This window comes from Macaca nemestrina, chromosome 1 (assembly GCF_043159975.1).
Source record: "Macaca nemestrina isolate mMacNem1 chromosome 1, mMacNem.hap1, whole genome shotgun sequence".
In the NCBI taxonomy this organism is placed as follows: domain Eukaryota; kingdom Metazoa; phylum Chordata; class Mammalia; order Primates; family Cercopithecidae; genus Macaca; species Macaca nemestrina.
The window spans coordinates 221727608-221744973 of record NC_092125.1 but is presented as its reverse complement, the minus strand read 5'-3'; the positions used below and the strand labels follow the sequence as shown (position 1 = coordinate 221744973).

Here is a 17366-nt window from a genome sequence, read left to right as displayed (position 1 = left end):
GAAACTGCGTCTCTACTAAAAAATACAAAAAAATTAGCTAGGTGTGGTGCGGGCGCCTGTAGTCCCAGCTACTTGGGAGGCTGAGGCAGGAGAATGTCATGAACCCGGGCAGCGGAGCTTGCAGTGAGCCGAGATCACATCCCTGCACTCCAGCCTGGGTGACAGAGCGAGACTCCGTCTCAAAAAAAAAAAAAAAAGAATAGTCTCAAAAGTTGGACTGCCTGAGTTTGAGTCCTAGTACTTTCACTGTACCCATGTAGCGATGTGGTCTGGGGCCAACCGCTTAGCCTCTTTTGCCCTTAATTTTTTTATCAATAAACTGAGGATGTTCAGTGGCGCCCCCGTCATAGGGTTGTTGTAAGGCCCTCCACACAGTGTGTGGCACACAGTAAGGATTCAGTGAGTGGTAGCCGTTATTATCTTTATATTACATGGATTATCAGACTTATAACTTGTCCTTGATACTCATATTGTAAGTATTAAGGAAAAAAAAACATAAAAAAGACAGCATTTGAGTTTAAGGCTGTTCTGCTCTGTGTGATGGAACAGCAGGATGTGAAAGCAGTTAACCTGAATAGCCCATTTGAGGGCACATAGGCCTGTTGTCACTAGCACCTGTCCAGAGCCCTGGAACCCTGGCCGTGGCTGGTAACATTTGTGTGCCTCAAGGATGTTCTTCATCCACATGTCTTAGCATGTGTGGACTTGCACTTACTGCTGGGGAGAAGTCAGGGAGGAGAATCACATTTTATCCAGATGCCGTTTTCTTATTTCCTTAGCTGATAGTAAGCCTCATTCCTCTCGAAATGGAAGACATCTCAGGGGAGAGATGGGAAAGGACCAGCTTACGTTTCTTGTTCAGTGTCTGGTAAATGAATGACTTTGCAGTACTTCGAGTCCTCTGGTACCCTGGGTTTAGCAAGGTGGATGGAACCTGGAGAGGTGTTAGCCATTCCTTTGGGCTTTATGTGTCTGTACCTGGAACTGTATTTTTGCAGTGCCTGTGATGATCTGTGTCAGGAACTCTTTGGTGTTGAATATGCAGTGCTCCCAGAGGGCTTTGCCTTGATTGATGTGGCTGGTTCTACAAGAGAACAGGACTGGATAAGTGTCCCTCAACAATGCATTTTTTAAAATAAGAATTTTTGAAAAACATTTTTATTGTGAAAAAATTCAGATATATCACAGAGAAACAGTATAATGAACCCCCATTTGCCCAGTCCCTGTAATTCATCACATTTACTTTATGCCTTTTTTCTTTGCTGAAGTATTTTATTTATTTATTTACTTATTTATTTATTTTGAGATGGAGTCTCGCTCTGTTGCCCAGGCTGGAGTGGAGAGGCATGATCTTGGCTCACGGCAACCTCTGCCTCTTGGTTTCGAGTGATTCTCCTGCCTCAGTCCTCCAAGCAGCTGGGATTACAGGCGCGCACCACCATGCCCGGCTAATTTTGTAGTTTTAGTAGAGACAGAGTTTTGTCATGTTGGCCAGGCTGCTGTCAAACTCCTGACCTCAAGTGATCTACCTGCCTCAGTCTCCCAAAGTGCTGGGATTACAGGAGTGAGCCACCGCGCTCAGCCTGCTGAAGTATTTTAAAGGAAATTCCAGATATATCATTTCATCGCTACATACTTCAGTATTTATTTCTAAAAAAACCAATGGACATACCACAATGCATTGTCACATCCAACTAACAAGAATTCCTTGGTATTTTCTAATACCAGTCCATAATCAGATTCTCTGATTGTCTCAAAAATGCGCTTTTATTGGTGGATTGTAGAGTAGTGAATGGTTTAAGAAACTTCTTGCCTGTCTATTCTGTTGGTCTCTATAATTCAGTAGAATACTGTGCTTTTGCAAGCCCAAGTTTTCACATTTACAAAATAAGGAGAATTAAATAATAACGATGCATGAGTTTCTCCTCTCTTCTCTTCTCTTCTCCTCTCCTCCCCTCCCCTCCCCTCCGCTCTCCTCTCCTCTCTTTCTTGTCTCACTCTGTCACCCAGGCTGGAGTGCAATGGCATGATCTTGGCTCACTGCAGCCTCTGCCTCCTGGGTTCGAGCTGTTCTCCTGCCTCAGTCCCCCGAGTAGCTGGGACTACAGGCGTGTGCCACCTCACCTTGCTAATCTTTGTATTTTTAGTGGAGTTGGGGTTTCACCATGTTGACCAGGCTGGTCTCGAACTCCTGGCCTCAAGTGATCGGCCTGCCTTGGCCTCCCAAAGTGCTGGGATTACAGGCATGAGCCACTGTGCCCAGCCTGATGCATGCATTTTTTTGAATCAGGATCTAGGTAAGGTTCCATGTTACATTTGCTGTCATGTCTTTTAAGTCTCTTAGAATTATGGTATACCTGCCCCCTTTCAACCCCACCGCCAATTGACTTGTTACAGAAACTGGGTTAGTACCTTGTAGAGTGTCCCACATTTTAGGTTTATGTGTTTTCTTGTTTGACTGTTTGACTTCTTTTATCCTCTATTTTAACCAGTGGATGTTAGCTCTAGAGACCCCATCAGATTCAGTTCAGCTTGGGGTAAGAACACGCCAGAGGGGCTGCTGAGTGCTTCCTGTTGCATTGAGGCAGGAGGCATACAGCATCTGATCATCATTCGTTAGTGACACTAAGATTCAAGTGAAGAGCTGGTTCAGGTGCTGGTGATGGTTGGATTCCTCCAAACAAAGCATTTTTAGACCCAGCGTACATGTTCTTTCGGTACAATTAAATGACTAGAGGTTTTCATTATTTTTATTTTATTTTTTTGAGAGAGAGTCTTGCCCTATTGTCCAGGCTGGAATGCAGTGGTGTGATCTTGGCCCACTGCAACCTCTGCCTCCTGGGTTCAAGAGATTCTTGTGCCTCTGCCTTCCAAATAGCTGGAATTACAGACGCCTGCCACCATCCCCAGCTAGTTTTTCTATTTTTAGGAGAGACGGGGTTTCACCATGTTGGCCAGGCTGGTCTTGAACTCCTGACCTCAAGTGATCCTCCTGCCTCTGCCCCCCAGAGTGCTGGGATTACAGGTGTGAGCACTGCATCCAGCTGACTAGAGGTTTTTAATTCCCCCGTGATGATCTTGCCTTGCGATTCCTTCTGTGTCTGTGTGAGAAATCATACTGCAAGGGAACTGGAGTTCCCCCCACAAAGTCATTGCTCCAACTATAATAACCCACTGCTTTTTCCCTGTCTTCTTCTATAAATGATTTTCCTTCTTCCTTTCCTTCTATTACATCCTTTTTTTCTTTTCCCATCTTTTTTTCCTCCTGATTATTCATGCACCAGACATTTCCTGAGTGAAGACAAGGGGGTGAAGGCACGGTCCCTGCTGTTAGGAAGTGGTGGGTGTGCATTGAAGATTAAATCTGCTGTCAGTCTTTTCCTCACTCCTTCTCTTCCATCAATGTTTTGTCCCCTGTGATGTTACTCAAAGCAAAAAAGGTTGTTGAGAACTGAGTCAACAAATCCTAGACGTATAAGATGTTTTTAATAGTTGCAATTACAATATTGCATTATGAAATTTATTTGTTACAAAGAATGCTACTCCCAAGACAGAGGATTTTTTCTTCTATTTATAATTGTCCCTAGGAAAGAAAATCTTTGATTATGGCTTCTAGGAGAAGTCTCAGTTGGTTAATGGTGGGCTTCTATTAAATATTTGTTCAAAGGTAGTAAATAGGATTCTAAATCATATTTATCATTTTGTTTTGAAAAACTTCTTAAAATGAGATTTAATGGATCTGTCTGAGTTACTATGGAATTGTACAATATTAATGATGAATGCCAAAATGAGAAAAATTGTTTTTATAATGTAAAGCATCTCATGAACAGAAAATAGACAAGGCAAACATAGAGAAGGCACCACAGAAACTGAAATTTAGACTGTCCAGTCTCTGCCCTGTCCTCAGGTCGTGGTTTGTCTGGTTTAAGAAAGCTGAAGTGAAATTGGCATCATTAAAAGCATTACCTTCAAATTTCCCAAGCCTTTCTGTGTATTCTTTGATTGTTCTTCCATTTTCCTGAAAGATACCTTTTCTCCCCAGTAATATTGGCCTTGCTTTATCTTGTCTGTTCCTAGGTTCATTCACTTTCTCTAGTGCTGAATAAGACCACAAGTGAGCTTGCCAAAGCAAATGTGTCCAAATTAGTAGCACACCTGGAAATGATTGGTAAGTGGTAGGGGGCGGAGGGAAGCAAACTTGCAAAATCTGGTCAACATTTGAACATTGTGATCACAAATTGATTGTCCTCATGCGCTGAGTAAGGTGTGGCAGTGGCTTGATTGTGGTTACTAGTCTGGCCAGGATTCATGTTGGTGGTTTCCCAAATGCTGGCTTATGGATCAGAATCATCTGGATAGCTTGTTAAAAGTGCAGGTGTTGGCACAACCTCTTCCCTGCTCCTGTCTCTCATCTCCTTCTCAAGAATCTGATTGAGTTGGGATGGAGCCCTGGTGTCTGTGTTTTCAACAAACTCTAGGGTGCCCATATAACTTTTTTTTGTTCAAATTGAGATATTTTTGAGAGTTAAAGGGGACATCATTAATATAATTACACCTGGAAAACAGGCATACAACAGGGCTGTCTCTGAGAAACCAGAGGATATGACTGCATCTAGAGTCATAAATTGGGGGGAGCTACCAGTAGAGGTGATGGTATTATGCAGGAGATACTGTAGCAAAGCTGGCATTCTTTATTCTGTGTTTTTGAGACAAGGTCTCGCTTGGTCGCTCAGGCTGGAGTGCAGTGGTGCAATCTTGGCTTGCTGCAGACTCTGCCTCCTGGATTCAAGCGATTCTCATGCCTCAGCCTTCCAAATAGCTGGAATTACAGGTGCATGCCACCATGACCGGCTAATTTTTGTATTTTTGGTAGAGACGGCGTTTCACCATGTTGGCCAGGCTGGTTTCGAACTCCTGGCCTCAAGTGATTTTCCTGCCTCTGCCTCCCAAAGTGCTGGGATTACAGGTGTGAGCCACAGCACCTGGCCAGCATTCTCTCTAATGGGACTTTATAGGTTAAAATTCTTAGTCGAATACAAGTGATCAACTACATCAGGTCCTAAATAGGATTTTTAAAAAATAATATTTTAACTTATTTTTTTAAACTATAGAGACAGGGTTTCACCATGTTGGCCAGACTGGTTTCAAACTACTGGGCTCAAGCCATCCATCCACTTTGGCCTCCCAGAGTGCTGGGATTACAGGCGTGAGCCGCTGTGCCCAGCCTAAATAGTGGAGATTTATAAAGTGTGAAGTAAAACATTTTTCCTTCCCTAATTATTGAAGATTACAAAGCTCACATGTTGATGCTGTAGTAAAAACAAGAATGTCTTTTGGGGAGGGAATGAACTGAGGCTGAAGTTTCATGCCTTGTACAATTATTTTAGAAAAGCCTCTTAGAGGAGATTGGCTTTTTTTTTTTTTTTTTTTTTTTTAACAGCGTATTCCTGTTAATGGCCTTTAAGATTGGTAAAAGCTTGGGTATTTTTGTTAGAAGACATTAGGTATCTAAAATAAGTATGTGGCTGGGCATGGTGGCTCACGCCTGTAATCTCAGCGCTTTGGGAGGCTGAGGTGGGAGGATTGTCTGAGGTCAGGAGTTTGAGACAAGCCTGGGCAACATAGTGAGACCTCATCTCTACAAAAAATAGTGAAAATTAACCGGTTGTGGTGGCCAGTGCCTGTAGTCCCAGCTACTCAGGAGTCTGAAGTGGTTGGATTGCTTGAGTCTGGAAGGTCAAGGCTGCAGGGAGCCACGATTGTGCCACTGCACTATAGCCTGGGTGACAGACTGAGACCCTGTCTCAAAAAAAAAAAACCAAAAAACTGTGTCTTTGATTCATTGGGAGCTGAACTAGCATGCTAAATATACCTTAGTAATTGTTTTATAACGATAATTATGATAATAAATTTTGTTTTACAGAGACAACAGTTCAGAATATTCCTTTTTAGTATCCATACAGTGTTAATAATGACTCATTATATGTTCACATTCTAATTGTACATGTTTCAGTCACCTCTTCTTTCTTCTTTTCACCTTCCAGAAACTTCACTTATATACAGAGTAGTTTCAAATCTGTGTCTTCGGTATCTGTCTATCTCATTAATTTTGGTCTTTCATTAAATCACAGTGAAACACACTTAATGTTGCTTGAATACCTGACGTGTTTCTGACACTTCCTCCTTTATTCTTTTATCCAGAGTATAATTAATAGAGCTAATGATGTTTAATTCTAGTTAGGGGTCTCATCTCAGAAAGCCTCAAGTTTCTGTCTGTATTTATAAAGGTTTTGTCTTTTAAATGTGTAATGTTACCATATTATTTCAGTCCCCTTTGGACTTCTGCATTGAGACTTTTTCTTTTCTTCTCTTTTTGCATTGAAACTTTGTTTTAAATATTGTAAAAAATATTTTTCTGGGTATATTGGAATATGAAAATTTGCTTTTGATGTTTGATTACAAAGTGAAAAATCTGAGGCATGTGTATAACAGCTTTTGTTATAGACATATTTAAGTTGTGTGACAAAAAAGATACATAGTAACGTGTTCTAACTTTATCATCCTTAGAGGGAGACCTGGCCTTACAGGGCAGCATTGGGAGTCTGTCTCTAAGTGACCTCACATCCCATGGAGAGTTCTACAGAGAACGGTTCACTACCAGTGGTGAAGAAGCACTCATCTTCCAGACTTTTAAGTAAAAATCTCGATCTTTTTCTGACTTAATATTTTATCATAATACTTACTGTTTCAGATTCTTGTTGGCTAGACAATGAAGAAAACTTTTAAAGAATTTTACCTTCTTAGAGGTGAAATTGAAAAGTTATGGTTATGAGGAGTCCTTCCTGACTTTAAATTTCATTAAAATGGATCTGTGTTGAAGTGGGCTACTTAAAACTTCGTAAACAGATGGGGTATGAGTTAGGTGCGGTGGGTCACACCGTAATCTAAGCTCTTTGGGAGGCCAAGGCAGATGGATTGCTTGAAGCCAGGAGTTTGAGACCACCCTGGGCAACATAGGGAGACGCTGTCTCTACAGAAGAAGAAAACCATCTGGGTGTGGTGGTATGCAACTGTAGTTCTAGCTATTTGAGAGGCTGAGGTGGGAGGATTCTTTGATCCCAAGAGTTGGAGGCTGTAGTGAGCCATGATTGTGCTACTGCACTCCAGCCTGGATGATGGAGGGAGGCCTTGTCTCAACACACACACACACACACACACACACACCCCCACACCCACACCCACACACACCCCCCAGATAGGGTTTGATTGAATAATTCTGATTCCTGATAGCCCTTGGCTCTCAGGCCGGTTTTCCATGAACTTGCTGTGTGTCCTGAGACAAGTCACGTAGTCTTCATGCAGCAGTTTTTCTGTCTATAAAGGGGACTGGATCATTAGAACATTTCTGAGCTTCCATGTAGCTCTAAAAGTTGTGGAATGATTTCAGCCTCAGAAGGTTGTTGATGATAGGAGTTCATTATGCATTTTTGTTTATAAACATGATCTATATTGAATTGTTTCTATGTTAGATTTTAGAAAGGAATCTTTAGGCCTGTCTGGTTATTAAATAATTATTTTCTCAGGGCTGGGCATGGTGGCTCACGCCTGTAATCCCAACACTTTGGGAGGCTGAGGCGGGCAGATCACCTGAGGTCAGGAGTTCGAGACCAGCCTGGCCAACATGGTGAAACCCTGTCTCTACCAAAAATATAAAAATTAGCTGGGTGTGGTGGCGGGTACCTGTAATCCCAGTTAGTCAGGAGGCTGAGGCAGGAGAATAGCTTGAACCTGGGGGGTGGAGGTTGCACCACTGCACTTCAGCCTGGGTGACAAGAGCGAAACTCTATCTCACAAAAAAAAAAAAAAGAATTCTTTTCTCAGAAAATAGGGAGTTTAAAATGGTGGTTTTCAACCTTTTTTTTCTTTCTCTTTTTAATCTAAGAGGTATTAGAAAATATAGATGTTCAGGTCTGCCTCTGTATATTCTGATTGAATTGGTCTAGGGCCATGCTTAGTCCCGGAGTGGAGTGCAGTAGTGTGATCTCACCTCAGTGCAACCTCTGCCTCCCAGGCTCAAGTGATTCTCCCACCTCAGCCTTCCGTGTAGCTGTGACCACAGGCATGTGCCACCACACCCAGCTAATTTTTTGTATTTTTGTTAGAGATAGGGTTTCACCATGTTGCCCAGGCTGGTCTCAAACTCCTGAACTCAGGTGATCTACCTGCCTCGGCCTCCAAAGTGTTGGGATTACAGGCGTGAGCCACCGTGCCTGGCCAGTCTTTTTTTTTTTTTAAATAACATGCTGATGTTCAACCAAGGTTGAGAAGAACTGTTTCAAGAAGATGTCTGAGGGCTTTTCATTTTTAGGGGGGTTATATTATACCCTGCTGAGAATGGATTTGTTTGTATTATGTACCTTGGTGTCATGACTCTAAAATAAATCAGATAATTAATGGAAAATTCTTAATTTTCCACCTAGCCCAAAATAAGTACTCAGCCATGTTGGTTGACTGTGTCCTATTTAATAATGTTTTTATGGCACCATGCTGCATTAAATTCAGAACAATTTGAGAAGTCTGCTAATTTATCTTTGACTATAGATTCCAGAACTCTTTGACTTACATTCAGCTGAAGTAGAAGGATGTCTTTCTGCCTCCAGAAGACAGTTTTTCCAAGAAACATTGAATCTGATGCCTAATTTTCTTTACCTATTAATTCATGGCCTTATTTTTATTGTTTTTCACGCTTGTATCCTTGCAATCTTTGCCAGGAACATGGTGAGCAGGCATACTTACTTTCAGGGCAGGGAAAAGGGGCAGGGAGAAAGGTCAGAACCTCAGGTGGCCTCTGAGTGACCTCAGTGCTAGAGCTGTCCACCTGTTTCTACTCCTGGCTATCACACCTTTATCCCATCATGGAAGCTTACAAAGGGAGTAATTATTAGAGTTTGCTTTGTAAAGCCTAATTTTGGATTTCCATTTAATAATTAAAGCTGTTTTTAGGGAAGCCCCTCAACCAACCTGAGTTTTCTTGAAATACTAACTTGTGTCTTGCTGTTATCTGAGTCACACTTTTATCCTAATTCTTAGGTATGGGCGGCCTGACCCTCTGCTCCGGAGAGAACACGACATTCGCGTGAGCCTCCGGATGGCCTCTGTGCAGTACGTGCATACTCAGCGTTTCCAGGCGGAGGTGGTGGCCTTCATTCAGCATTTCACTCAGCTGCAAGATGTCTTAGGGCGCCAGCGAGCTGCTATTGAGGGGCAGACGGTAGGTAGCCTGGGCCCTCTAAGCTGCTTTTCCAGTTTGACTGATCAGTAGAACTTTTAGGCCTCTAGAGATAAATCTGGAAGAGTAAAGGTAATTTATCCTTGCTAATATGTTCTCCATGTAGATTAGCTGCAGAAATCTTTGCGTAATTGGAGAGCTTTATTCCTTATTTATTGTATCTCACTTAAATTACCTCCAAAGTTTAGCTTTCACTTTCTGAAAGAAAAAAGATAAGGGAGATTTACAAAGAACACTACGACTTCTGGTCCCTTTTAGGACTTCAGTGGGGATGTTTCTCTTGGAAAGTGGTAGGTTTTTTCTAAATACAATAGATCAGAAGTTCCAAACTGAGTTCGTGGCACCTGTGGGGTCCTGGTAGTTTATTCATGGCACATCCTAGGCCAAAGGAAGCACCTAATGGTATTCCCATTTACAAAGTAAGTCAGTCTAAACAACGTGACAAGTACAACGTCCTAACAGCTTAATAGGTGTTTGAAAAAATAGTAACACATAAATGGAAAGAATAATATTTGATTTCATTCTTAAATAACCACAATGACTGGTAGGAGGTATGTGCCTCTTGGGTACTGCATAACTTCTCAAACTTGGAATCAGGTTGGACATTACAACCCTTACTTCCTGTCCACATTTATCTTCTTATGGTACTTGCTTTTTATCACAGCAACCGCTGAAGACCCATCTTCGCAAAGGTGAGACCTTACTGAAAGGAGTATAGAATGATCTATTATTGAATGCTAGCTACCACAAGCTACTAGTTAGTGCAGTGTCTGGCAGATGTTGTTTTTCCTTCAAAAATTTAAAATGTCCTGGCAGCCGGGCGTGGTGGCTCATACCTGTAATCCTAGCACTTTGGGAGGCCGAGGCGGGCAGATCACGAGGTCCAGAGATCGAGACCATCCTGGCCAACATGGCGAAACCCCGTCTCTACTAAAATACAAAAATTAGCTGGGCGTGGTGGCGCCTGCCTGTAGTCCCAGCTACTTGGGAGCCTGAGGCAGGAGAATCCCTTGAACCTGGGAGGCGGATGTTGGAGTGAGCCGAGATGGCGCCACTGCACTCCAGTCTGGTGACAGAGCAAGACTCCATCTCAAAAAAAAAAAGTCCTGGCAGCTCCAAGCCTTCACCACCCTGTGGTGTCTCAGTGCAGTTTGGGAACCACAGAAAATAACAATGTACTTTTGTAAAAACATGTTGTTTCTCCTTTTTTTAAAAAACTTTATGGCCGGGCGTGGTGGCTCACACCTGTAATCCCAGCACTTTGGGGGTCGAGACGGGCAAATCACTTGAACTCAGGAGTTTGAGACCAGCCTGGGCAACATGGTGGAACTCCGTACAAAAAAATACAGAAATTAGCCAGGCGTGGTGAGGCATGTGCCTTAGTCCTAGGTACTTGGGAGGCTGAGGTGGGAGGATGGCTTGAGCCCAGGAGGTGGAGGCTGCAGTGAGCTGAGATCATGCCACCTGCACTCCAGCCTGGGTGACAGAGCCAGACCATGACTCAAAAAAAAAAAATAAAATAAAAATAGGCAAAATATTATAATTTAATAAATAGATACTGTCTTTATAGTGGCAGCATTTTTAAACATTACATTTTAATTTAAATAAAAAATGACTGTGTTAGATATTGATTTGGTACAGTAGCAAAGTGAAAAAGGGCGTTTGGGGAAAAGTCCCCTCAGTTACTTTTCTCCAACCATCTAGTTTCTCTCCCTGGAAGCAACAAGTACTGTCAGTTTCCTGTGGATCTTCCAGAGAATGCATTTTTAAAAATAGAAAAGCAGCATAATCAAATGATAGAAAATCTGGAAAAAAGAATCATGCTAGTATCTCTGCACTATAGCATATTTTAATTTGTTTTTTTTTTTTTTTAATACATTTTTCTATGAATTTACTCATGGAATATATAATCTTTTTTTCTTTCTTTAAAAACTAAAAAAAAATTTGAGTGTTTTATACCTATAAAAGATTATCTGTAGCATGTCTATATGTTACAGAGTATAATAATAAGATGAACATCTGTGAACCTGCCTCTAAACTGAAAATTAGAACATCAGGAAGATAGCTGCCTGCATATGCTGTGTTCCTTCCCTATTCTGTTCCCCTGTTCCCCTGTCAACTCCTCAGGTAACCACTCTGATGATTTTTGGGTCTATAAGATCCTTTAAAATTAAAAAGACAAAATTCCTAAACCGTATATTTTGCTTTGCTTGTGATCTCTATAAGAATGGCATTAAACCGTATTTAATGTTCCATGACTTGCTTTTTCCCCCACTTAGTGTGTTGGTAAGATTCATTCATAGTTACCTACAATAGCATTTATTTTCACCATTGCATTTCATTCTGTGTATAAACGATTTATCCATTTTCCTTTGGAACATTTGGGTTGTTTACAGTGTTTAGCTCTTGTGTACGGTGAGTCCTGATGCACATACTTGAGACTTTCTCTGATTTCTGAGATACCTGGCAGTGGGATTACTGAGCCATAGGGTGTGCACACATTTATCTTCACTAGATAAAGCCAGATCGTTTTCCAAAACAGCTGTCTCAATGATAGTCTCCCATCAGCAGTGTATAATAATTTCTTTTAATTCATATCTTTGCCAACACTCTTATTGTCCAACTTTTTATTTGATATAAAATGATACTACATTTATGGTCTGCATGTGCTTTTATAAAATAATTTAGATTCAGAAATAGCATACAGAGTATCAAGTATGTCAAACACACTGATTTTATACATGCACTTTTAGAATCCAGCTATTTTTCCTAGCTTTTTTTAGAGTCTTTTTCCATCTTGCTTTGCATTTTTCATAGATATTCTGTATAGCAACTATATAATCTATTAGTTTAACCATTTTCCTATTTTTAACATTTAAATTGCTTTCAGCTTTTCATTCTTATGACTAATGCTTCTGTGAATCTCTTTACAGAAGTGAAGTTTTTTTTCACTTTTTGAATTATGTTTATAGTATTGATTCCTATAAATGGTACTGTTTTATCAAAGTTATGAACATTTTTGTGACTCTCAATACAACTCTGCTAAATATTTTCTGTTAGAATTGTTATGTGCATTTAAAACAGTTATTTTTACATGTATGGTTGAAACAGTAGTAAGTCTTATGGTGCTGAATCATTTGGGTTAGGAAATGAGATACTTGTACGTTACTGAGTAATTGGGTTTAACTTCCTGGGTTAAGCAGAGTTGAACAGTAAGTCTCAAGTTTTGCTTTATGAAATTATATAAGACAAGTAGGAGGTTAAAGGAATGTCTTTCTATTTTGAACATTGTTCAATATGTAGGCTTTGAAAAAAAGCTTATCTTCTCAAGAATCTTTAATTCTAGCTGTTTTAATTAGGTTTATATGAGCTAAGATCTACTTTTATTTGCTGATAAGAGGCTATTTTGTTTGAAATTTAAATTTCTTTCACCTTGTATTGGTGACACGTGTTTTTGACATGTAGTTGACTTTTTATTCCTACATTTTCTGAGGTCTGTAAATAATGATTCAGTGGGACTTTGAATTTCTTTTTATTCTTAATGTTTGAAGTGATAAGAGTATCAGTTGTACGAGATAATTTGGCCAAATATAAATGATTTCCCGTATGTTTTACCCCGGAAGTATGATGCAGTTTTCCTATGGCTTCCACTTTACATATAACCTCTTATATTTGTTACACTTCTTCATTCACCTAGCAACTGGTATTGTAAAGTAATACTGCACCCTTAGAAATCTTGGGACAAATGTCTTGAGTGTAGGTTTTGCTACCATAAGCTATATGACCAACAGGGAGTTATTTTTCTTACTATTCTTCCCTTGATTCAGTTATAGTAGGAATATGGAGGTAGCAGAAATAAGTAGCCTGTACTTTTGGCAATAACTATTTATATTAATGATGCTTTGGAGTTTTCAAAGTGCTTTCCTCACATTATCTCATTTGATCCTTACAACAACCCTGTTTGTTCATTTCTTCTGTAATTTAGGAATGAATGTGTCATGCAGCTTGCCAGATGCTAGGAACAGAGTGGAAAACAAGAAAGACAAGGTCATTGCCTTGATGGAGTTTATATTTCAGTGGGAGGATATAATCAAAGAAAAAAAGATAATTAGTTATGATAATACCTAATGAGGCAGTGGTCAGCAGATGTGTTCCTTTCATTTTTTTTTTTTTTTTTGAGACGGAGTCTCGCTCTGTCGCCCAGGCTGGAGTGCAGTGGCCGGATCTCAGCTCACTGCAAGCTCCGCCTCCCGGGTTTACGCCATTCTCCTGCCTCAGCCTCCCGAGTAGCTGGGACTACAGGCGCCCACCACCTCGCCTGGCTAGTTTTTTGTATTTTTTTTTTTTTAGTAGAGACGGGGTTTCACTGTGTTAGCCAGGATGGTCTCGATCTCCTGACCTCGTGATCCACCCGTCTCGGCCTCCCAAAGTGCTGGGATTACAGGCTTGAGCCACCGAGCCCAGCTGTTCCTTTCATTTTATAACTGAGGAAACATTGTTAACTCTTAGCCCTGGTTGTCTGGTTCATGATTCAGAGTTTTTTCCATTAACGTATAACCGAATGCATGTTAAAGATGTAAGCGCTAGTCAGGATGCCTGTATATACAAAAATATGTAGCTGTGTGTAGAGGAAAAAAAGACTGAAAAGATATGGTGTTGATGTGGTAATAATAGCTGTTACATTTTCACCTCAGTTTTTGGATGTATTGTCTCATTTAATCCCTACACCTCTTTGAGGTAGGGCTTAGGCTTATTATTATTCCCATTTTATAGATAAGGAAACTGAGGTACAGAGACTTTAACGACTTAACCAAGGTAACCAAGCTAACAAGTGGCTAGGGGTTTATTAGTTTTATCTTTTAAAATAACTAACTTATTCAGGCCTATATTATGTCTGAGGCATACTCTCAGCCAATAGACCACCTGTTCTTCTAAAGAATGTGTATTCTGGGCTGGGCACGCTCACACCTGTAATCCCAGCACTTTGGGAGGCCGAGATGGATGGATCACATGAGGCCAGGAGTTTGAGACCAGCCTGGCCAACCTGGTGAAACCCCGTCTCTCCTAAAAATACAAAAAACAGCGGGGCGTTGTGGCGCGTGCCTGTAATCCCAGCTACTTGAGAGGCTGAGGCATGAGAATCTCACTTGAGCCCGGGAGGTGGAGGTTGCAGTGAGCTGAAATTGTGCCACTGCACTCCAGCCTGGGCAACACAGCAAGACTCTGTCTAAAAAAAAAATATATATATATATATATACACACACACACACACACACATATTATATATATACACACAGACACACACATATATACACATATATATATGTTCTGTGGTTTTTGGGTGCAGTCATAGTCTATAAAATGTTTAATTGATTTTTCTCTAATTGTCGGTTTCCTATATCATTGACTTATGCTTTTTATTTTCTTCCTTCTACTTCAGGTTTAATTTGCTTTTGTTTTTCCAGCTGCTTAAAGTGGAAGCTTTCAATTTCTGATTTTTAAGTCTTTATTGCTTTCTAAAGTAATGGTGTACATTTTTCTCTAAGCATTGTTTTAAGTGTATGCCACAAATTTTAATGTATTATGTCTTTCTTATTTTAGTGAAAATATTTTTCTATTTCCCTTGTGATTTCTTCTGACCTAGGGGTTATTTAGATGTGTGTAGTTTATTTTCCAAATATTTGGGGATTTTCCATTATCTTGTTACTGATTTCTAATTTAACTCCATGGTGGTCAGAGAATGTGCTCTGTATAATTTTAATTATTTTATAAACTCATGAAACTTTTGGGAATCTGAGGTTATTTGGTGGTGAAATTAGGGAATTAATTATCCTCTGAGCCAATTTTCCTTCCTCTTTCAGGTGAGAGATCAAGCTCAGCGCTGTTCACGGGTTCTCCTGGATATTGAAGCTGGTGCTCCCGTTCTTCTGATCCCAGAAAGTTCCAGATCAAATAATCTGATTGTAGCAAATTTGGGGAAGTTGAAAGTCAAAAATAAGTTTCTGTTTGCTGGTTTTCCTGGCACATTTTCCCTACAAGATAAGGTGAGCATCAATATCCATTTCCTTTTCTGTTCAGCTAGTATTTGATCACTAATGGAAAAATTTGTATGCTGCTGTAAGATGATCCGTAATTGCTATTACTTTTGTAGGGTATGTGGCTTGAAGAATTTTTTTTTGGACATTTTATTGACGTTTCCATTAACCTTATGAATTGAGGTAGTGTAAATTGTAACTCTTAGTAACTGTAGGTAGTAAGCTGTTTTAGCAAACAAACCAGTGGAATCAACCTTCCATCTTTTTATAATGCTTTCTTTATATAAAAGCATTCCTTCTATAATATGAATGTTTTAGATTCTGTGGCTTTTTTCACAGGACGTGATTGGCCTATGGTTTACTTGAAGCCATTTAAAAATGTCTTAATAATAACATACAGTATATTGCTTTTCAGTTTTAAGTTACTGTGGCACCTTTTTTTTCCAACTTTTATTTTAGATACAGGGGGTATATGTGCAGGTTTGTTAGATGGGTATATTGCACCCAGATAGTGAGCATAGTACCCAATAGGTAGTTTTCTGACCCATTCCCACCACCCCCCAACCCTGCTCTAATTGATGTTAAACAAGTAAATGTGTTTTCCTGAGTTTTGTGAGCTCTCTTAGCAAATTATAGAACCTCAGGAGGGTATCTGTTGTTCTCATATTTATGTCCATCCATGAATACTCAAATGTTTAGCTCCCACTTACAAGTGAGAACATGAACATGGGGCATTTTCTTTTTTTTTTTCTTTTTTTCTTTTTGAGACAGAGTCTCACTCTGTTGCCAAGGCTGGAGTGCAGTGGCACCATGTCAGCTCACTGCGACCTCCGTCTCCTGGGTTTAAGCAATTCTCCTGCTTTAGCCTCCCGAGTAGCTGAGACTACAGGTGCCCACTACCACACCCACTGAGTTTTTATGTTTTTAGTAGAGACAGGGTTCCACCATGTTTGCCAGGCAGGTCTCAAACTCCTGACCTCAGGTTATCCACCTGCCTCGGCTTCCCAAAGTGCTGGGATTACAGGCGTGAGCCACCGTTCCCGGCCGCATTTGCTCTTCTGTTCTACATTAATTTGCTTAGGATTATGGCTTCCAGCTCCATCCATGTTGCTGCAAAGGACATGATTTCATTCTTTTTTATGGCTGTGACTTGCCCATTTCTCAGAACAGTGTTTGGAGGTAATTAGGATGAGGACTGTTGTTATTTGTGTTTTACGTTAGGGGAAACTAGGATTCTTTGAGAATAAACAATAAAAATGGAAACCCCTAGTAATTCGCAGACCCTTAAAGCTGAGAGGACCTTTTAGATGGTCTGATTAGTCCCCCTTCATCCATTTTTGCATTTGAGGAGACTGAGTGACATTTCTGGAACCAGAGATGAGGCCTTGTCATTCCTGGTGTGTGTTTTCATCATTCCTTGCTGGTTTCCACAGCAGCTCTTCAGTCTATTTGCTTATTCCTTGCAAACTCACTTTACTGTGTCAGGAAAGCACTTACTAAAATTCCCAGCTACTTGTGCCTATTTTTAGTATAATAGCTAATAACATAGGGAGAGAGATGGCCTTTGAGATGTATGTAAGATTTGATTGTAAGATTTTAAAACTGCCAAAAATAGGAATACATAGCTGCTATTTGCTGAATGCTTATTACATATCAGCCAGTGCTGTGCTCTTTACATAAAAGGAAACAGCTCCTAATGCTTCTGACACCAAATGAGTTGGATTTTTCCCCATACTAACCATTTTCCAACTGTGAAGATACCAACTGGTCTATAATTTAATTATGACACTAACCACTTGGAGTTAGGGTAAGACCCCACAGGTCCCTAAAGACTGCTCCCCACTCAGACACCAATCACAAGTCCAGGTCTCCTGTACGTCTGACGGACTAGCTATACACTTGGGGTTCCCACAGTGCCTCCTGAGGTTCAGTAATTTGCTGTAGTAGCTCATAGAACTCAGGGGAACACATTTACTGGTTTAGTATGAAGGCTGTAATAAAGGACACAGCCAGATGAAGAGGTGCGTAGGGCGAGATCTCGC

At 40.5% G+C, this 17366-nt stretch overlaps 1 protein-coding gene across 5 annotated transcripts in view; it reads left to right on the top strand.

Moving 5' to 3' along the window:
- LOC105473242 (vacuolar protein sorting 13 homolog D) overlaps window positions 1–17366 on the top strand; it is a 284106-nt gene that overhangs the window by 55815 nt on the left and 210925 nt on the right. For all 5 annotated transcript variants that reach the window (XM_071100479.1, XM_071100476.1, XM_071100469.1 and 2 more), the window contains 4 exons: window positions 4078–4168; window positions 6568–6694; window positions 9091–9271; window positions 15151–15333. In XM_071100479.1, coding sequence (XP_070956580.1) covers window positions 4078–4168; window positions 6568–6694; window positions 9091–9271; window positions 15151–15333 — 582 coding nt within the window. The remainder of the gene's footprint in view (window positions 1–4077; window positions 4169–6567; window positions 6695–9090; window positions 9272–15150; window positions 15334–17366) is intronic.